A 14,071-nucleotide genomic window follows, 5' to 3' on the forward strand; every position below is an offset into this window, starting at 1 on the left:
CCTGCTTGGATCTGGCTGTGGTGGGCCCCAGGTGCTGATGTCTAGAAAAGGTTCCACATTCCCGGAAACATCAAGAGCCCACAACAGCCTGAAAATTGGTGGCTGCGTGCCAGTGGGGCTGGGGCAGAGCCCTCCCCAGCGCCCTCCCCCTGCCTCCCATCCAGTTCACACCTGCCTGGGGCCTGGAGGACTCAGGTGCAGACAGACAGCCCTCCAGTCCCGGGCAGAGGGGCGGAGTGGGTGGGCCAGCCTGGCCACATCAAAGGCACCCAGCCTCTCCCAGACTTCTCACTAAGGCCCCAAGGGCCTTGCTCAGCCCCGCCCCAACCTGGAACTGTCAAGCCCATGTGCCCAGGCCTCCTCAGCTCCAGTCTGGATCAAAGGGCACCTCCTCCTCGAAGCCATTCATGACTCCCTGAGCCTGTTGAGAACTCACCTTCCTTTGAGCTGCCTCTTTCTGAGGGCTCCCGTCCCTGTGTGCTACCCCACACTGGAGTGTGTGGCTGTGCAGCACTGCCTGCTACCAAAGACACAGCTTCAGCAACTGCTGCAACACCAGAGACCAGAGCTGGCCTGGGAGCCTGGCACAAGGTGGGGGGCTCGCAATGCACACCTGGTAAGTGTGCGGATCAATAAATGTGCGTGAAGAGAAGGGAGGAAAGCCAGATCAATATGTGACGTAATAAGTATGTCTGAGGTCTTCAACTCTGGTTCCTGGCGCAAGGACTCACAGAACCCTTGTAATCTCCCGAGTGACGGGGGTGTGAAGGGCAGCCTTTGTTATTCATAAAAAACCCCTTTCAACCATACCTGACAGGGCTTCGCTTCGGAGGCCCACCTAGCCCAGGCTAAGTCTCGAAGAACAAGTGGGACTTTGCCTCCAAAAGATGCACAGGGCATGCCAGGCAGAGGGCACCGCACAGGCAAAGGCAAGGAGGCAGGCAGGGGCACGGTGCTGTGGGGAATTTGCACGCAGCCATTTTTCACTTGACTGCCTGCCCCCCGATCTGCCTGCCTCCCACAGGTGAGTCAAGGTCTGGGCCTCTGCCATCAGCCCCACCCCCCGGAGAATCTAGAAGAGAAATATTGACACAACCACCCCCTCCTCAGACAGGAGATGACATTCGCGCTGATGGCATGCGGGTGCCAGCATATGGCTCTGGCTGTCATGTTAGGGAACACAAGTGACTGCCACGTACTGAGATGCTCAACACGCCACCAGGGCCACACCGCGGGCCGCCGCCCACTCACCATATCTGCTGTTGAACAGGATCTGCACGCACTCCCGGAGCGTGTTGATGTCCTCGGTTTCCTTGATGAAGGCGTCCCACTTCTCTATCAAAACACAGGAGGTACGAGTGAGGCCCAGTCAGAGACGTGACCCCGTGGCCCGGCTGCCTCGTGGAGAGACGCCCCCACTGCCCCCACTCCCAAGCCACTCTCTCTCCACCGCCCTGGGCCCCGGGCTTTCCCCTCACAGCCCTTCCACCCGTTCCCACCTCGGACCTGACGCCCCAGCCTCCTCCAGGAAGCGGCCCCACACAGACCCAGGATGCTCTGACAGTCTCCCCACCCGCTCCCGCCTCTTGCCTCTGTCTACCCCACGGGCAGAGGATATGGTGCAGGCTCAGCCGGTCCATCCTGGGCTCCTCCTGCCCCAGACAGGTAGGCAGTTGGGAGAACGCTCCCTTGGAGAACAGAGAGGCTGAGTCCTGACCTCAAAGACCCAACCCTCATGCTTCATCCATCTGGGGTCTCACCTAGCCTTGGAGTTGTTGGCTTCCCCTAAACCCTTAACCCTACTGGCCTTACATGAAACCAAAGCCTCTGTCTCAATTTAACTTGAATAACAAGAGTGATCGTTTGTCATTATAATTATAAAGCAACATCTTTAATTTATTAAGTGCTTATCTGTGCTAAGCACTATATATATATAAAATATCCTATTTAATCCCTCATGACAACCTTTAAACATAGATACTATTTCTCCGTTTCAGATGGGAAAACAGGCTCAGAGATGCGCAGTATTTTGCCTGAGAGCACCCAACCAGTACCCAACGAGATTCTATCCCAGCTTGGACCCCTTGCCCACCATGGCCGCTCCAGCTGGATACCCACATCCTCTCCTTGCCAGGGATGAACCTTGTTTGGGGCAGTGGGGTTCCCAATCTCATCAAAGGGGACTAGGCTTTCTAAAAAGAGCCTCTCACTGAAGGTGAGGCGGAGACCTCCACGAGGCAAAACTGCTGGGAAGTCTTCATCCCTCTTTGGTATAAACGAATCCCCAATTCTCCTGCTCTCGGTTCTCTGTGAGGTACTTTCCAATCTGTCCACATTTTTTTCATACTCCTTGTTTCAAGGAGGTGGCGTTTAGTTCCTCTCTCTCCCTTTGAGTGTGGATTAGATCAAGCTCTGGCTTCTAATGGGTAGAATGTGGCAAAAGTGACAGTGATTTCCGAGGCCAGGTCATAAAAGACATGTGGCTTCCTCCTCACTCTCTCTGGGATCACTAACGCCAGGAAACCAGCTGCCATATGGTGAGGACACTCAAGCAGCCCTGTAGAGGCCCAAAGAGTGAGAACAGGCCTCCTGCCAAGAGCCACACCACTGAGCTTGGAAGCGATGACTCCAGCCCCAGTCAAGCTTTCAGATGATCATGGCCACAGCCGACATGGTGATGACCACCTCATGAGAGATCCTGAGCCAGAGCACCCAGATGAGCTGCTCCTACATTCCCATCCTACAGAGACTTTAAGATATAAATGCTTGCGGGTTTAAGCTAACTTTGGGGGCAATTTGTTATGCAGCAACATGTAACCATTACACTCTGGTTTTACTCACAAGTCCCTTGTGCAGAGCCGTCCTCCTTTCTCTCACAAAGAGACGGCAGACGCATTTCCATTTTATCAAGCACCACCCTCAGCCCCCGACCCCCACTCTGGTCAGGGTGCCGCCATGGGCGCTGTCCTACCTGACTTGTCATGGACAATGGAGAAGAGAATGCGCTTAGAGGCATGGACGTTCTGAATGAGAGGCCCACCAGGCCCGGTGGGCTTCTGTCCTGGACAAGGAAAAGGAAAGGTACAGGTTCGAGGTGGGCCCCAAGAGGGGTCCCCAGATCTGGCTGTGGAGCACAGGCATTGGCTCTGGGGTAACAATGTCACCCAACACAAACACCCCAGAACTGAGTCCTGTATTCACGAACTCTAGGCGAGTTCTCTAACCAGAGGCCTGAGACATTCTGCTACCCAAACGGCAGATCAGGGAGGGCAGGAGGTCTGAGGTCACCTTTTATAGGCATGGGAATCCCAGCCCCCTGCTCAGCCAACACATTTGCATGTGTGTGGGCGTCCTTTTGTTTTCTTATAACTAGAGGCCCGATGCACAACAATTCGTGCAAGAGTAGGCCTTCCTTCCCCCGGCTGCCGGTACCGGCTTCCCTCCTCCGGCCGCCGGCAGGCACCCAGGACCCGGGCTGGCTTCCCTCCAGCCCCGGCTTTGTCAGGAAGGATGTCCAGTCTAATTAGCATATTACCCTTTTATTATTATAGAAGATAGATAATAAACATAACTTATGAGCACCTACTATGTGCCAGCGGTTCTCAAACTTGAGCTTACATTGGAACCACTTAGTGGATTTGTCAATTTGCAGACAGTTGGGCCTCGCCCCCAAAGCTTCAGACTCAGCCAGACTTCGGTGAGGCCTGAGCATGTGCATTTCTAACAAGCTCTGTCATTTAATCATGATCACAACAGCTCGAGGTTGGCACTACTGGCATCTCCATTTTACAGATGAGAAAACTGAGGCTCACAGAGATAAAGATTTGCCCCAGGACACTTAGCCACTAAGCAGAGAAGCCAGGATATGAACAAAGTCTTTCTCATATCCAGCTGTTGCTTCTCTGATGCTTCCAGTATCCCTAATCCAGTGGGTATATAGTAGATGCTTATTAAATGCATGTGACCAAGCATGTTTTCCATAGATTCCTCTGGGAGTCCTCTTGGTCCCAGGCCAAGGACACTGTTCACAGAAGGCTGAGTGAAGGCCTGGTGTCTGAATGCCATTTGTCCTGCCCCAGCCCTGTGCCCCGACATTCCTCCTTCAGTTTTGGGAGGGCCTGAACACCCTGACTTGCCCTAGAAGGTGCCCTACGTGAGCAACCTCTGTCCCACCCCCAGACATGGGGGCCCCCAGCAGAAGCTTACCACAGCAGTCAGAGAAGTCTTGGGCAGTGGGAGTCTTGGACTCAGGCCCAGGCCGGCTGAGGCCCAGGTCGCTGGGGGCAAGTGGGTAGGTGGGCACCTCCTGCTTGAGCTCTCGCACAGCGTGGTTGGGGAGTGCAGTGCTGTACAGGAAGCTGGCCATGGAGGAGGAAGTGGCGCTGGGGGGCAGGTCCTGGGGTGGCCCCTTGGGGGGCCTGGCCATGCAGGCCACAGTCCCGAGACCCCTTGGTTATCAGGGAGACACCGTTCAGCTCCACCAGGGCCTTTGAATCCCGACCGCCATCCTCGAGTGGCCTGGGTAAAGGAGACAAGGACACACAACAGCTCTGTGCACCTGTCCGCTGGCTACAGCTCTTCTGCAGCCCCTCAGCCCTCCCTCCGCAGAACACGACAGCCTGTGAGGTACACAGGACAGGAGCCATCCCCCATTCTACAGGTGGGGGTGCAGGCCTGGGGTGGGGCGTGATGTGCCCAGGGCCACATGGCTGGGCGACCGGAGAAGCCAGGCCCGGCCCTCCGCCCCTGTGTCCCAGTCCACCAATGGTGTCCTTTCAGCTGCAGTTAATCACTCCACCTCCCATCGTACCCCTCTTCTTCCTGGCCCGTGTGCTGCCAGTGGGGCTGGAGCACTGATGGCCCTTGGTCTGCCTTGCCACCTCCACTCTGCCTGGCCGTCCCTGGAGTCTGCAGTGCTGCTGGTGCTACTTCCCCCAACCAAGTCTCTTCCAGCCTCTTTGCAACTCAGGGATCCCCTGGGAGGCCTTCCGGGACTCAACGCCTGGCTCAGGTAACACTCCATGATGGTACTTCTGCCTCACCTCCACCATCAGACTGGCAGCTGTTACAACCAGGGTCCCCTGTGGGGGTCTGAAGTGACCCTACGGGGCTGAGCCAGCATGGAAGCAGGTCACCCTCCTAGCCTTTCCTGGCCCAGCCACCAGACCCTGGCCCCCTCCCAGGCAGGCAGCCTCACTCACCTCTTGAGCTTGAAGCGGATACGGTGGCTGTGCTCCAGGATGGCCATGAGGGCCTTGGGGTCATACTCAGCCGGCCTCCGGAAGGCCAGGCCCTCGGGCAGCCCCTGCACGGCAAGCAGCCCAGGCTCCCTGAGTAGCCTCTCATAGGGCAGCGGCACCACGCTGGCCCTTCCCAGGGCCTCGCCTGTGGGAGGAGGGATCGAGGAGAGGGTCTAGTGTGAGAGGGCAGCCAGGATGGGTGGGGGCCAGGCGTGCTCCAGAGCTGGGGCCATGCTGAGCGACTTTCCTTGGTGCTGGGTTCCCAGGAAACAAGAAGTCCATCAGTTCCTTAAATGCAGATTTCACACAGAATAACCCCAGAGGCTGGTGAGTGGGGGCTGTGGGTCAGGACCCATTGTCTGAGGGCCAGGGCTACCCACTGAGGCATCTGGGTGGAGGGAAAAGCAGGCGTGGGGCTGTGGGCACGAGGTGAGGAGGGGTGAGAGAGATGAGAGAGAGAAAAGAGGGCATGAGAGAGATTGCAAGGAAAAAGTCACAGGGAGGAAGGGAGAGGAGAATGAGAGGGAGAGAAAGTAAGGAAGACAGGAAATAGAGAGGAAACAGAAAGAGGGGATTCAGAAAGAGAGGAGAGAGACAGCCTGAGAAGATGGAAAGGATGAAGGGAGGGGTGAGTAGAGGGGAGCCTGGCTGGGGACCGAGGGGGTGGTAGGGCCTAGAGGCCTGGGCTCAGAAACATCTGTTGTTGCCTCTATGCGACAGCCCTCACCTCAGTGTCACCTCTGATTCTGCTCAAGGTGGGGGAGGGGGCCAGGGCAGAGTGGGCAGGGGCAGAGGGGACTCCGGGCACGAACCCTGCAGCTGGCAAAAGTGTCTGCAGTGGCGTAGCCAACCCCGAGTGACAAGTCCTCTTGTCCCAGGGGGGCCAGTGTGCTTACGTAGGACCTCCGGGCCCCATCTCCCCGCCTGGCCTCCTTCTCCCGACATTTAAACAACAGCAGGCGCTCCCTCACAGACCTTTGCTCCACAGAACCCAAGAGGAATGGGGAAAGGTACAAAGTGAGACAGAGATAAACGAGGTAGGGCCTGGCCAAGGTCACCTGGGAAGTGTGAAGGCTACCACTGGGCCCTGACTCTGCAGCCTGACCCTTTCCAAGAAAGGCCAGGCCTGTCCCTCCCCAGCCCCGGAGGAAAGACTTGGCTGCCAGGTGGCCTTCCCTCAGTCATTCAACAAATGCCCCCTGAACCCTGCTGCTGCTGGGCCCTGACCTGCAGGCTGGGACCACAGGAACAGCAGGTACATCCCTGACCCAGCTGAGAGCAGCTGCCTGGTGAGGGGAGAGGGCACAGTGGGTATCCAGAGGGGGCCCCAACCAGTCTGTGGGGGCTTCCTGGAGCTGAGCCTTAGAGTAATATGGTCTCCACCACACAGAGGAGAAGGCAGCCCCCAAGGGCACAGTGGTGCAAAGGCGAGGGGGTGTGAAATGGAGCCAGGGTGTGCTGGAGAACAGGAAGTGGCTCAGGAGGTGGGTCAGTCCGGCCGGCCCAGCTGGAGAAGTGGGCGGGGAGGGGCTGTGGTGGGTGCTCCAGCCACACTGAAGGTAGAGCCTAACCCTTCCCCCTGACAGGGCACCCCCAAAGGAAGTGCAGGAAAGAGCATGGTCAGACTTGTGCTTTAGAAAGATGCCCTTGGTCACAGATGAGGAGGCCTGGGCCATTTCTGGGTGAGAGGTGGCGGTGACCACCAGGGCCTGGGCAGGGGCAGAGGGGATGGTGGGTGAGGACACGGGCTGGGGTGGAAGGTCCATGTCTAGAGATGCAGGAGGAAGGAGAGCTGCACTGAAGTGCTGCCTAGGGTCCATAGTGGGGCAGAAGGGAGCCTCCTCATCTGAGTGGGGACCAGGGCTCCCACCCGCCTGGGGCCCCCAAATGGAATGAGGAAGGATCTTACTATAAAGAACATCAAACACCTCCTCTACCATCTTCCGCAGAAGGTACACATCTGAGCCATGCTCCAGGGTGGACCGAGGGATGTTCCGGCCGCCAACCTCACCCCGAGGCACCCTCTTGTGGTGCTCTGCCTCCGGCTCCTTCCATGGGGGTCCTCCTGTGGGACACAGAGCATACGGAGGGGTGGTGAGCACCCATCTCACCACCTGCCCAGGGAGCTGGACTGTCCCTGCCCTGTGCTGAGCTCAGCAGCGGGGCACCCAACACAAAGTGCAAATGAATGAGTGAATGAATGAATGAAGAATTAATGAGTGAGCAAAGCCTGCGTAGGGCCAGGCTAGTCATGGGGCCTGGGTCTCGTCCCTGGCCACCCCTAACCTGCTGTGTGACCGTACGCAAGTGTCTTTCCTCTCTGGGCCTCTGTGAGCTCTCCCTGGAGACCAGCTGGCCTGGCTCAGAACTGGGGTCCAGCCCTAACCGGTTTGGCTTGGTGGATAGAGCATCAGCCTGCGGACTCAGGGGTCCCAGGTTCGATTCCGGTCAAGGGCATGTGCCTTGGTTGCGGGCACATCCCCAGTGGGGAGTGTGCGGGAGGCAGCTGATCCATGTTTCTCTCTCATCGATGTTTCTAACTCTCTATCCCTCTCCCTTCCTCTTTGTAAAAAATCAATAAAATATATTAAAAAAAAAAAAAAAAAGAACTGGGGTCCAACGAATGTCTATTCCATCTGTCTCTTTCTGTGCTCTGACACTAACGCTCCATTTTAAACGATCGAGGCCCCCGCTTTCTGCTCTGCCAAGTGGGGAGATGATGAGGACCCCACCAGGGGGCTGAGAGGCTTGGAAGAGGCAGGTTCATGCAAGGCTGGGCTAGGGCGGAGGCTCAGGCGTGTCAGTGGGTCCCTGGGTGGGGAAGCTGCGGGAAACATGCAGGAAAGGAGACGAGAGGAGAGTCCAGAGGCCCCCTCCCAGCTTGCAGCCTGCTCTCCTCCGAGGAGCTGTGACGCTTGAAATAAACCAGCCCGAGTTCCCGGTGCTATAAATAGTGGCTCTGCCTGGCTCCGCCAAGCCAGGTGCACCTTTGTCAGGCCCCAGTCTGGCTTCCGGCCTGGCCGACTGGGGACCACAGACCCTGCTACTGCCCACCCGACCCGGCCCCGGCCTCCCGTCCTCCCTTGGAGAGGGTGCAGGCTCTGAGGGCTGAGTGGGACGGGGAGGCCAGGGAAGCGGCTGGACCCCAGGAGTGGTATGTCCAATGCTAAGGGAGGGCTGTCCCTGAAATGGCTGATCCCAGGGTCCAGACCTGGGGTGTAAGGAAAACGCTACACTGGCCAGACAACCGCTGGCAGTCACTGAGTGTGAACTAAGGGCCAGGCATTGCTCTAAGTGCTTGCCGTGTATTCATTCATTTAATCCTCAGGTCGACCTGTGAGGAGGGGAAGCACTGTTCTCCCCTTCACAGATGAGGAGGTTGAGGCCCGGGAAAGCAGAATGTGGCCCCAGGCGTCTGACTCCAGGGCCTGCCCTTAACTCCAGAGCTCTGAATCCCCAAACTGTGGGCTCGAATGCTCGATTGAGTGCTGGCCTTCAGTGCTGGGGCCAGGCCCTAATCCTGTAGGACCCAAGAATCCGCCAGAAAGGTGAAGGTGACCTCCCCCCGCTTACTGCCAAGCTGGGGCACCAGGCGCAGATGGAAATTTAGGGCACAGGAGGCTGGGTGGTAGGGGGAGCAACCACAGCAAAGGTTCAAGGGATGGAGGGGCCTAAATGCGGCCTGGGGGAGAGGCTGGGCAGACACCTGCCAGGGAGAGGAGAGGATGAGGACCTTCCAGGTGGGGCAGAGGCAGAGATGGGAAGGGACACGGGGCTGGTGAACTAGCAGGCAGCGCAGCGCAGCCGGGGTAAGTACAGGAAACGCCGGGAGGTGAGATGCAGAGGCAGGGCCTGGGTTAGGAGGGGCCTAAGGCTCAGGTAGCGTGGAAGGGTTGGGGGCCTCAGAACGACTCCTCTGGCTCAGGGGCTCCGGCTCACAGCCCTGAATGTCGGTCTCTGCTGAGAGCGACCCGAACCCCGTGGCAGGGCTCTTGGGGTGCCCGTGCTGCATCTCCCGATTCTGAAGGAGTGCAGCAGAAAGAGCATGGGTTTCAGAACAGAGGTCTGGCCTCAGATCCTGCCTCACTCACTCATCAGCTAAGTCCCTGGGGAAGTGGCTTGTGCTCACGGAGTCTCAGTTTCTTTTCTTTTTTTTTTTTTAATTAAATATATTTTTATTGATTTCAGAGAGGAAGGGAGAAGGAGAGAGAGAGATAGAAACATCAATGATGAGTGAGAATCATTGATTGGCTGCCTCCTGCAACCCCCACACTGGGGATTGAGCCCACACCCCAGGCATGTGCCCCCGACCGGAATCGAACCTGGGACCCTTCAGTCCACAGGCAGACGCTCTTCCCACTGAGCCAAACTGGCTAGGGCTCAGTTTCTTATTTGTGAACCAGGGGTAACTGTAACTGTGCCCTAAGCCTGCTGGGAAAAGTAAACGGTAGCAGTACGTGCAGGGCCAGAGCACCATTTATCAGAGCAGCACTAACTGCTCCCATTTACCGAGCATTTCCTGTGTGCTGCTGGACGTGTCCTGTCACTCCATCCCCGAGCCACCAGGAGGTGGCTCCAAGATTGTTACTATACAATGACAGTGCCTACCTCCAAGGTTGACGTCAAGATAAATGTGTTGGCATTGTGAAGGGTGTTGCATACAGCAGGCACTCAGCAAGTACTAAACAAGTGTGCTCAGCCTCTGTGTCAGGGACGCACAAGAACTGGACAGCACTGGGCCTCAGTGTCCCCTTCTGTCAATGAGCCGATGGGGCTGGTCAGCCAGGCTCTACCAACCGAGGGGCTGCTGTATGATTCCAACTAAAACGGGGGCTGCCCCTGATAACGCCAAGTCGGGAAGCCTGCACAACCCCCTCCTGTCCAGGGCGTCCCCCCACAGAGACACCCAGTGTTGTTCTGGGGACCCAATACCCTGGCCCTGCAGAGTCCCGGGGTACTCACGGCAGAACCTGAGGAAGTCTGATTGCAGCTCCTTCCGCGCGGTCAGAAACATTCTGCCCTTCTCGGTGCCCACCACGAAGGCGCTCTCATCATGCACAGCGACACAGGCCACCTCTGCGTTCAGCTTGGAGAGCGCCGAGCACTACAGGGGGAGCAGGGTACGTGAGCCGGGGGAAGGTCCCCCAGCCCCGCACACCTTCATGCAGCTTTGGGGGTGGGATGTGAGTTCCCACCAGCAGCTCCAGGGAGCAGTGGCTCCTCCAACATTCTCAGTCTTAGAATCTGCAGGGGAATCAATGAATGACCCGGCCGCTCCCCCCCCCGCCCCTCCCAATCTCCTACCAGCTTGGCCATGGTCAAGGGGAGAAGATAAGTTTACGGAGGCTGGAGGAAGACCAAAGGCACAAGGCCTCTGCCCTTCCTTCTTCCCAGGTCCTCCCTGCTCTGGGGTGGGCTTCCTCTGTTAGGCCCGGACCCAGCCCCAGGGACAATCCTGTCCTGGACTCTATGCCTTGAATGAGGAAAAGGTAGGAATGGGCCCCAGGAGAACCAAGGCTCAGACAGATCTAGGCTTCAATCCCACTTCAGCCACTTCCTGTTGTGGGACTGGGGCAGTCACACCCCTCATAGGGCCCGTTTCCAAATCTGTAGAATAGAGACAAGAAGCCCAGCTCGAAGGGTTTCAATGGGTTTGGTTGTGGGGATTCAAGGAGGCCTTGTTGGCGGGAAAGTTTTTCTAAACCGGGCATCCATGTGGACATCCGGGCAAAGAGGTATTTTGCAGCCCTAGAGTTGAGGTTGGCGGGCTCACTGCAAGGGGCGCCCTAACACAGGGGACCCTCAACCAAGACCACTAACGTCTCAGGCCTCTGACCTATCTCACCAGGAAAACCCTGCCTGTAACTTTCAGCATGCAGTTGGTGCCTGATAAAGGCTGGTTTTTCTGAGTTAGGTAGTGCTTTGCTGACAGTCAGGAAATCTGGCTTCTCATCTCAGTTCTGCTGCTGTGTGACCTAGACATGTTCCTCACCCTCTCTGGGCCATAATCATGCCTCTTGTCCAGCTCCATCCTGGAGTTGCTCTGGTGAGGAAGCTGGGACATTGCAGGGCCAGCAGGCCTGTCCCCACTGATCCCCTACTGAAGGGGGGTTTGTTTTCTACTCTCTAAGATTAAAGCAAAACCTGCCACTCCCTTCCCTCACAGCAACACTGCAGGATATTAACAAACAAGACAAACAGATCTGGTTGTTTCTAACAAAGGAGTGGCTGTCAGAGTTGGAGGAGATCCCTGTGGTGTGGTCACTTCTTAGCTGAAGGAGCTGAGGCCCCGGCAGGGAATCGACTCACCCAAAGGCACCAGGAATGGGGGCCGTGAGGAAATGCCTAGAGGAGGGTCTGAAACAGGGGTGGGGCGGGTGGTGGTGATGGACAGCACTTGCCCACACCCCTGCGGACCACCTGAGGACCCTGGCTCCGAGCGCTGGAGGATGCCAGAGTTCAGTCACTTCCAAGCAAGTGCCTTGTCACCCAAGAAGGTCCCTCAGGAAACCCGTTAAGGGCCTAGGGGCTGGGGGAGCTTATCTTCAACATGTCACCAGGCTAGCTAGAACCATCAGCTCCTCCAAGCCCCACGGAGCCTCGGAAAACCCTCTGGACCAGTGCTGTCCAATAGGATTTTCTGCCGTGTTAGAAATATTCTGTTTCTGCCCTGTCCAATACCGTGGCCACTCGCCTCATGTGGCCACTGAGCACTTGAAATGAGGCTAGTGTGACTGAGCAACTGAAGTGTTTACTGTATTTAATTTTAGCTCGTTACCATTTAAATGGCAATGGCCTCTTGTGGCAAGTGGCTGTGGTGATGGCCATCAGTGCCTGTGTCAGCTGCGCTTCCACCACCGCCAGGCTAATACTGCCGCAGGGCACGGGCGGCTCCCTCCTCATGAAGGCGGCTCTGCACAGGGCAGGGGTTGCACCCAGCCGCCTTCCCCGGGGTGCTGCTACCTCTGGCCCAACACCACCTACGCAGCTCTAGGACCGCCTACAGCGGAACAGCCTGGAAGGAGGCCCTTTGTCGTAGGGAACTGAAGACTTTGCACCCGAATCCACTTCAAAAACTGGTCATACTGTGTGACTTCAGGTAAGGGGGTGCTCTCTCTTGAATTTCAACTTCACCATCCTAAAATGCAGATTAAAAAACACACCTGCCTACCCTCCATCATAGAACTTTCCCCGGAAAAGGACAGAGGAAAATTATATTATTATTTTCTCATTTGAGGTAAACTGCTACAGGCTTAGATATGTAGGCAACGGTGCCAGCAGAGTAGTAATTTATGAAGTCCTGTTTCTCTCTCCCAGCCCCAAGATGCAGCGACAGCTAACGAATCACTGCCCACACATTATCTTCCAGGTGCTGGGAGGCAGGCCTGTGACCATGCCAGGGACGGGCCTTGAATAAGAGTTAATGAAACGAGGAGCAGGGGATGAGGACTGGGGCCAGCCTTTATTCCCAGGACTGGATGTTTATGTACTTAATCTCACTTGAGCCTCTCGTCCCCTGACGTAGGCAGAGGTGGGACTCGAGCTCCAACGTCTGGTTATAAAGCTGGGTGTCCCACTCCCTGGGGGGGCGGGGGGAGCAGGGTGGGTACTCACCATGGAATCTAAGGCAGACACAAGGCTGGTGATGATCTCGTCTTTGCGGGCGAAGGCGGAGTTCCAGCGGTCAGGCCCACAGCCATTGGTGGGGACGTCACAGCGCTTCCCCAGCAAGGCCATGGTCACCTGGACAGAGAGAGGGAGCAGACAGTGGTGGGTGTGCGCCATGGGGAGTGGAACACGTGGTAGGGGCCCACCCCGACCGGCTTGGCCTCAGACCTCAGGGCTGTTTCTACTTCCCACGTGGGACAAGTCAAGAGCTGGCCTTCTCTTCTCCTAAGGGTCTTATATGAAGATGGAATCAGAGCCTGACAGACCTGGACACGCAGCGGCTCGCGTGTGGCCTGTACAGGCGTGGCACAGGTGGCAGGATGATGGAGACATGTGCCCCAGATACATCCCCCAAGTCTGCAGCCTCAGAGCTGAGCCCAGGACTATGACCAATCTGTCCAGCAACCCAACCATCAACTCTCCCCATACACACTGCTCTGGCTATAGTTCTCTCTTGCTCACATACCCTATGTGGCTCCCTACTGCCCACAGTTCTGGACTCAGCTTGGTATTCAAGGTTCCTGGTCCAGACACCCATGTTCCAGGTATTTTAGGTGTCATCATCCCCCAAACATACCCACATTCTTTAAAAAAAAATTATTTTTTTATTGATTTCAGAGAGGAAGGGAAAGGGAGACAGACAGGAACATCAATGATGAGAGAGAATCATGACTGGCTGCCTCCTGCATGCCCCACACTGGGGATCGAGCCCGCAACCCGGGCATGTGCCCTGACTGGGAATCAGACCGTGACCTCCTGGTTCATAGGTTAATGCTCAACCATTGCGCCATGCTGGCTGGGCAACGTACCCACATTCTTGTGGCTCCCCAGCTGTCACAGGCTCCACTCTCCCTGCCCCGAGTGCCTTTCCTGGCCCCTTCGTCATCTATTGACTGCCTGCTCAGCTTTTAATTGTTGCCTCTGCTGTGAAGGCACCCCCTCTCCCCCCACTTCCTGCCCTCTCCTGCCCCAGCTACCCTTGCTGTCCTCCCCAGGTCCCCGAGCTCCTCCATCACAGCTCTGCATCAAGCCACAAGCTCCCCTGGGGAAGGCCACTGCTCCGAGGCCCCTGAGCCACAGTCTACTTCCTGGCTGTCAGGGCTCAGTCTGAGATACAGAGGTTGCTTCATCTCAGACCTGGGTTTCTCACACACAGGACTTTG

The 14,071-nt window shown here is 56.8% G+C and overlaps 1 protein-coding gene across 1 annotated transcript in view; it reads right to left on the reverse strand.

The window, feature by feature from the left end:
- GTF2IRD1 (GTF2I repeat domain containing 1) overlaps positions 1 to 12,977 on the reverse strand; it is a 79,056-nt gene extending 66,079 nt beyond the window's left edge. Inside the window, 8 exon segments of the mRNA XM_023753460.1 lie at positions 1,252 to 1,335; positions 2,972 to 3,061; positions 4,207 to 4,402; positions 4,404 to 4,518; positions 5,202 to 5,385; positions 7,150 to 7,305; positions 10,203 to 10,344; positions 12,855 to 12,977. Of these exon segments, the coding sequence (XP_023609228.1) occupies positions 1,252 to 1,335; positions 2,972 to 3,061; positions 4,207 to 4,402; positions 4,404 to 4,518; positions 5,202 to 5,385; positions 7,150 to 7,305; positions 10,203 to 10,344; positions 12,855 to 12,977 (1,090 nt within the window).
- Between the last annotated feature and the right edge of the window lie 1,094 nt (positions 12,978 to 14,071).

This window comes from Myotis lucifugus, unplaced genomic scaffold, assembly GCF_000147115.1.
Source record: "Myotis lucifugus unplaced genomic scaffold, Myoluc2.0 scaffold_45, whole genome shotgun sequence".
Taxonomy (NCBI): Eukaryota; Metazoa; Chordata; class Mammalia; order Chiroptera; family Vespertilionidae; genus Myotis; species Myotis lucifugus.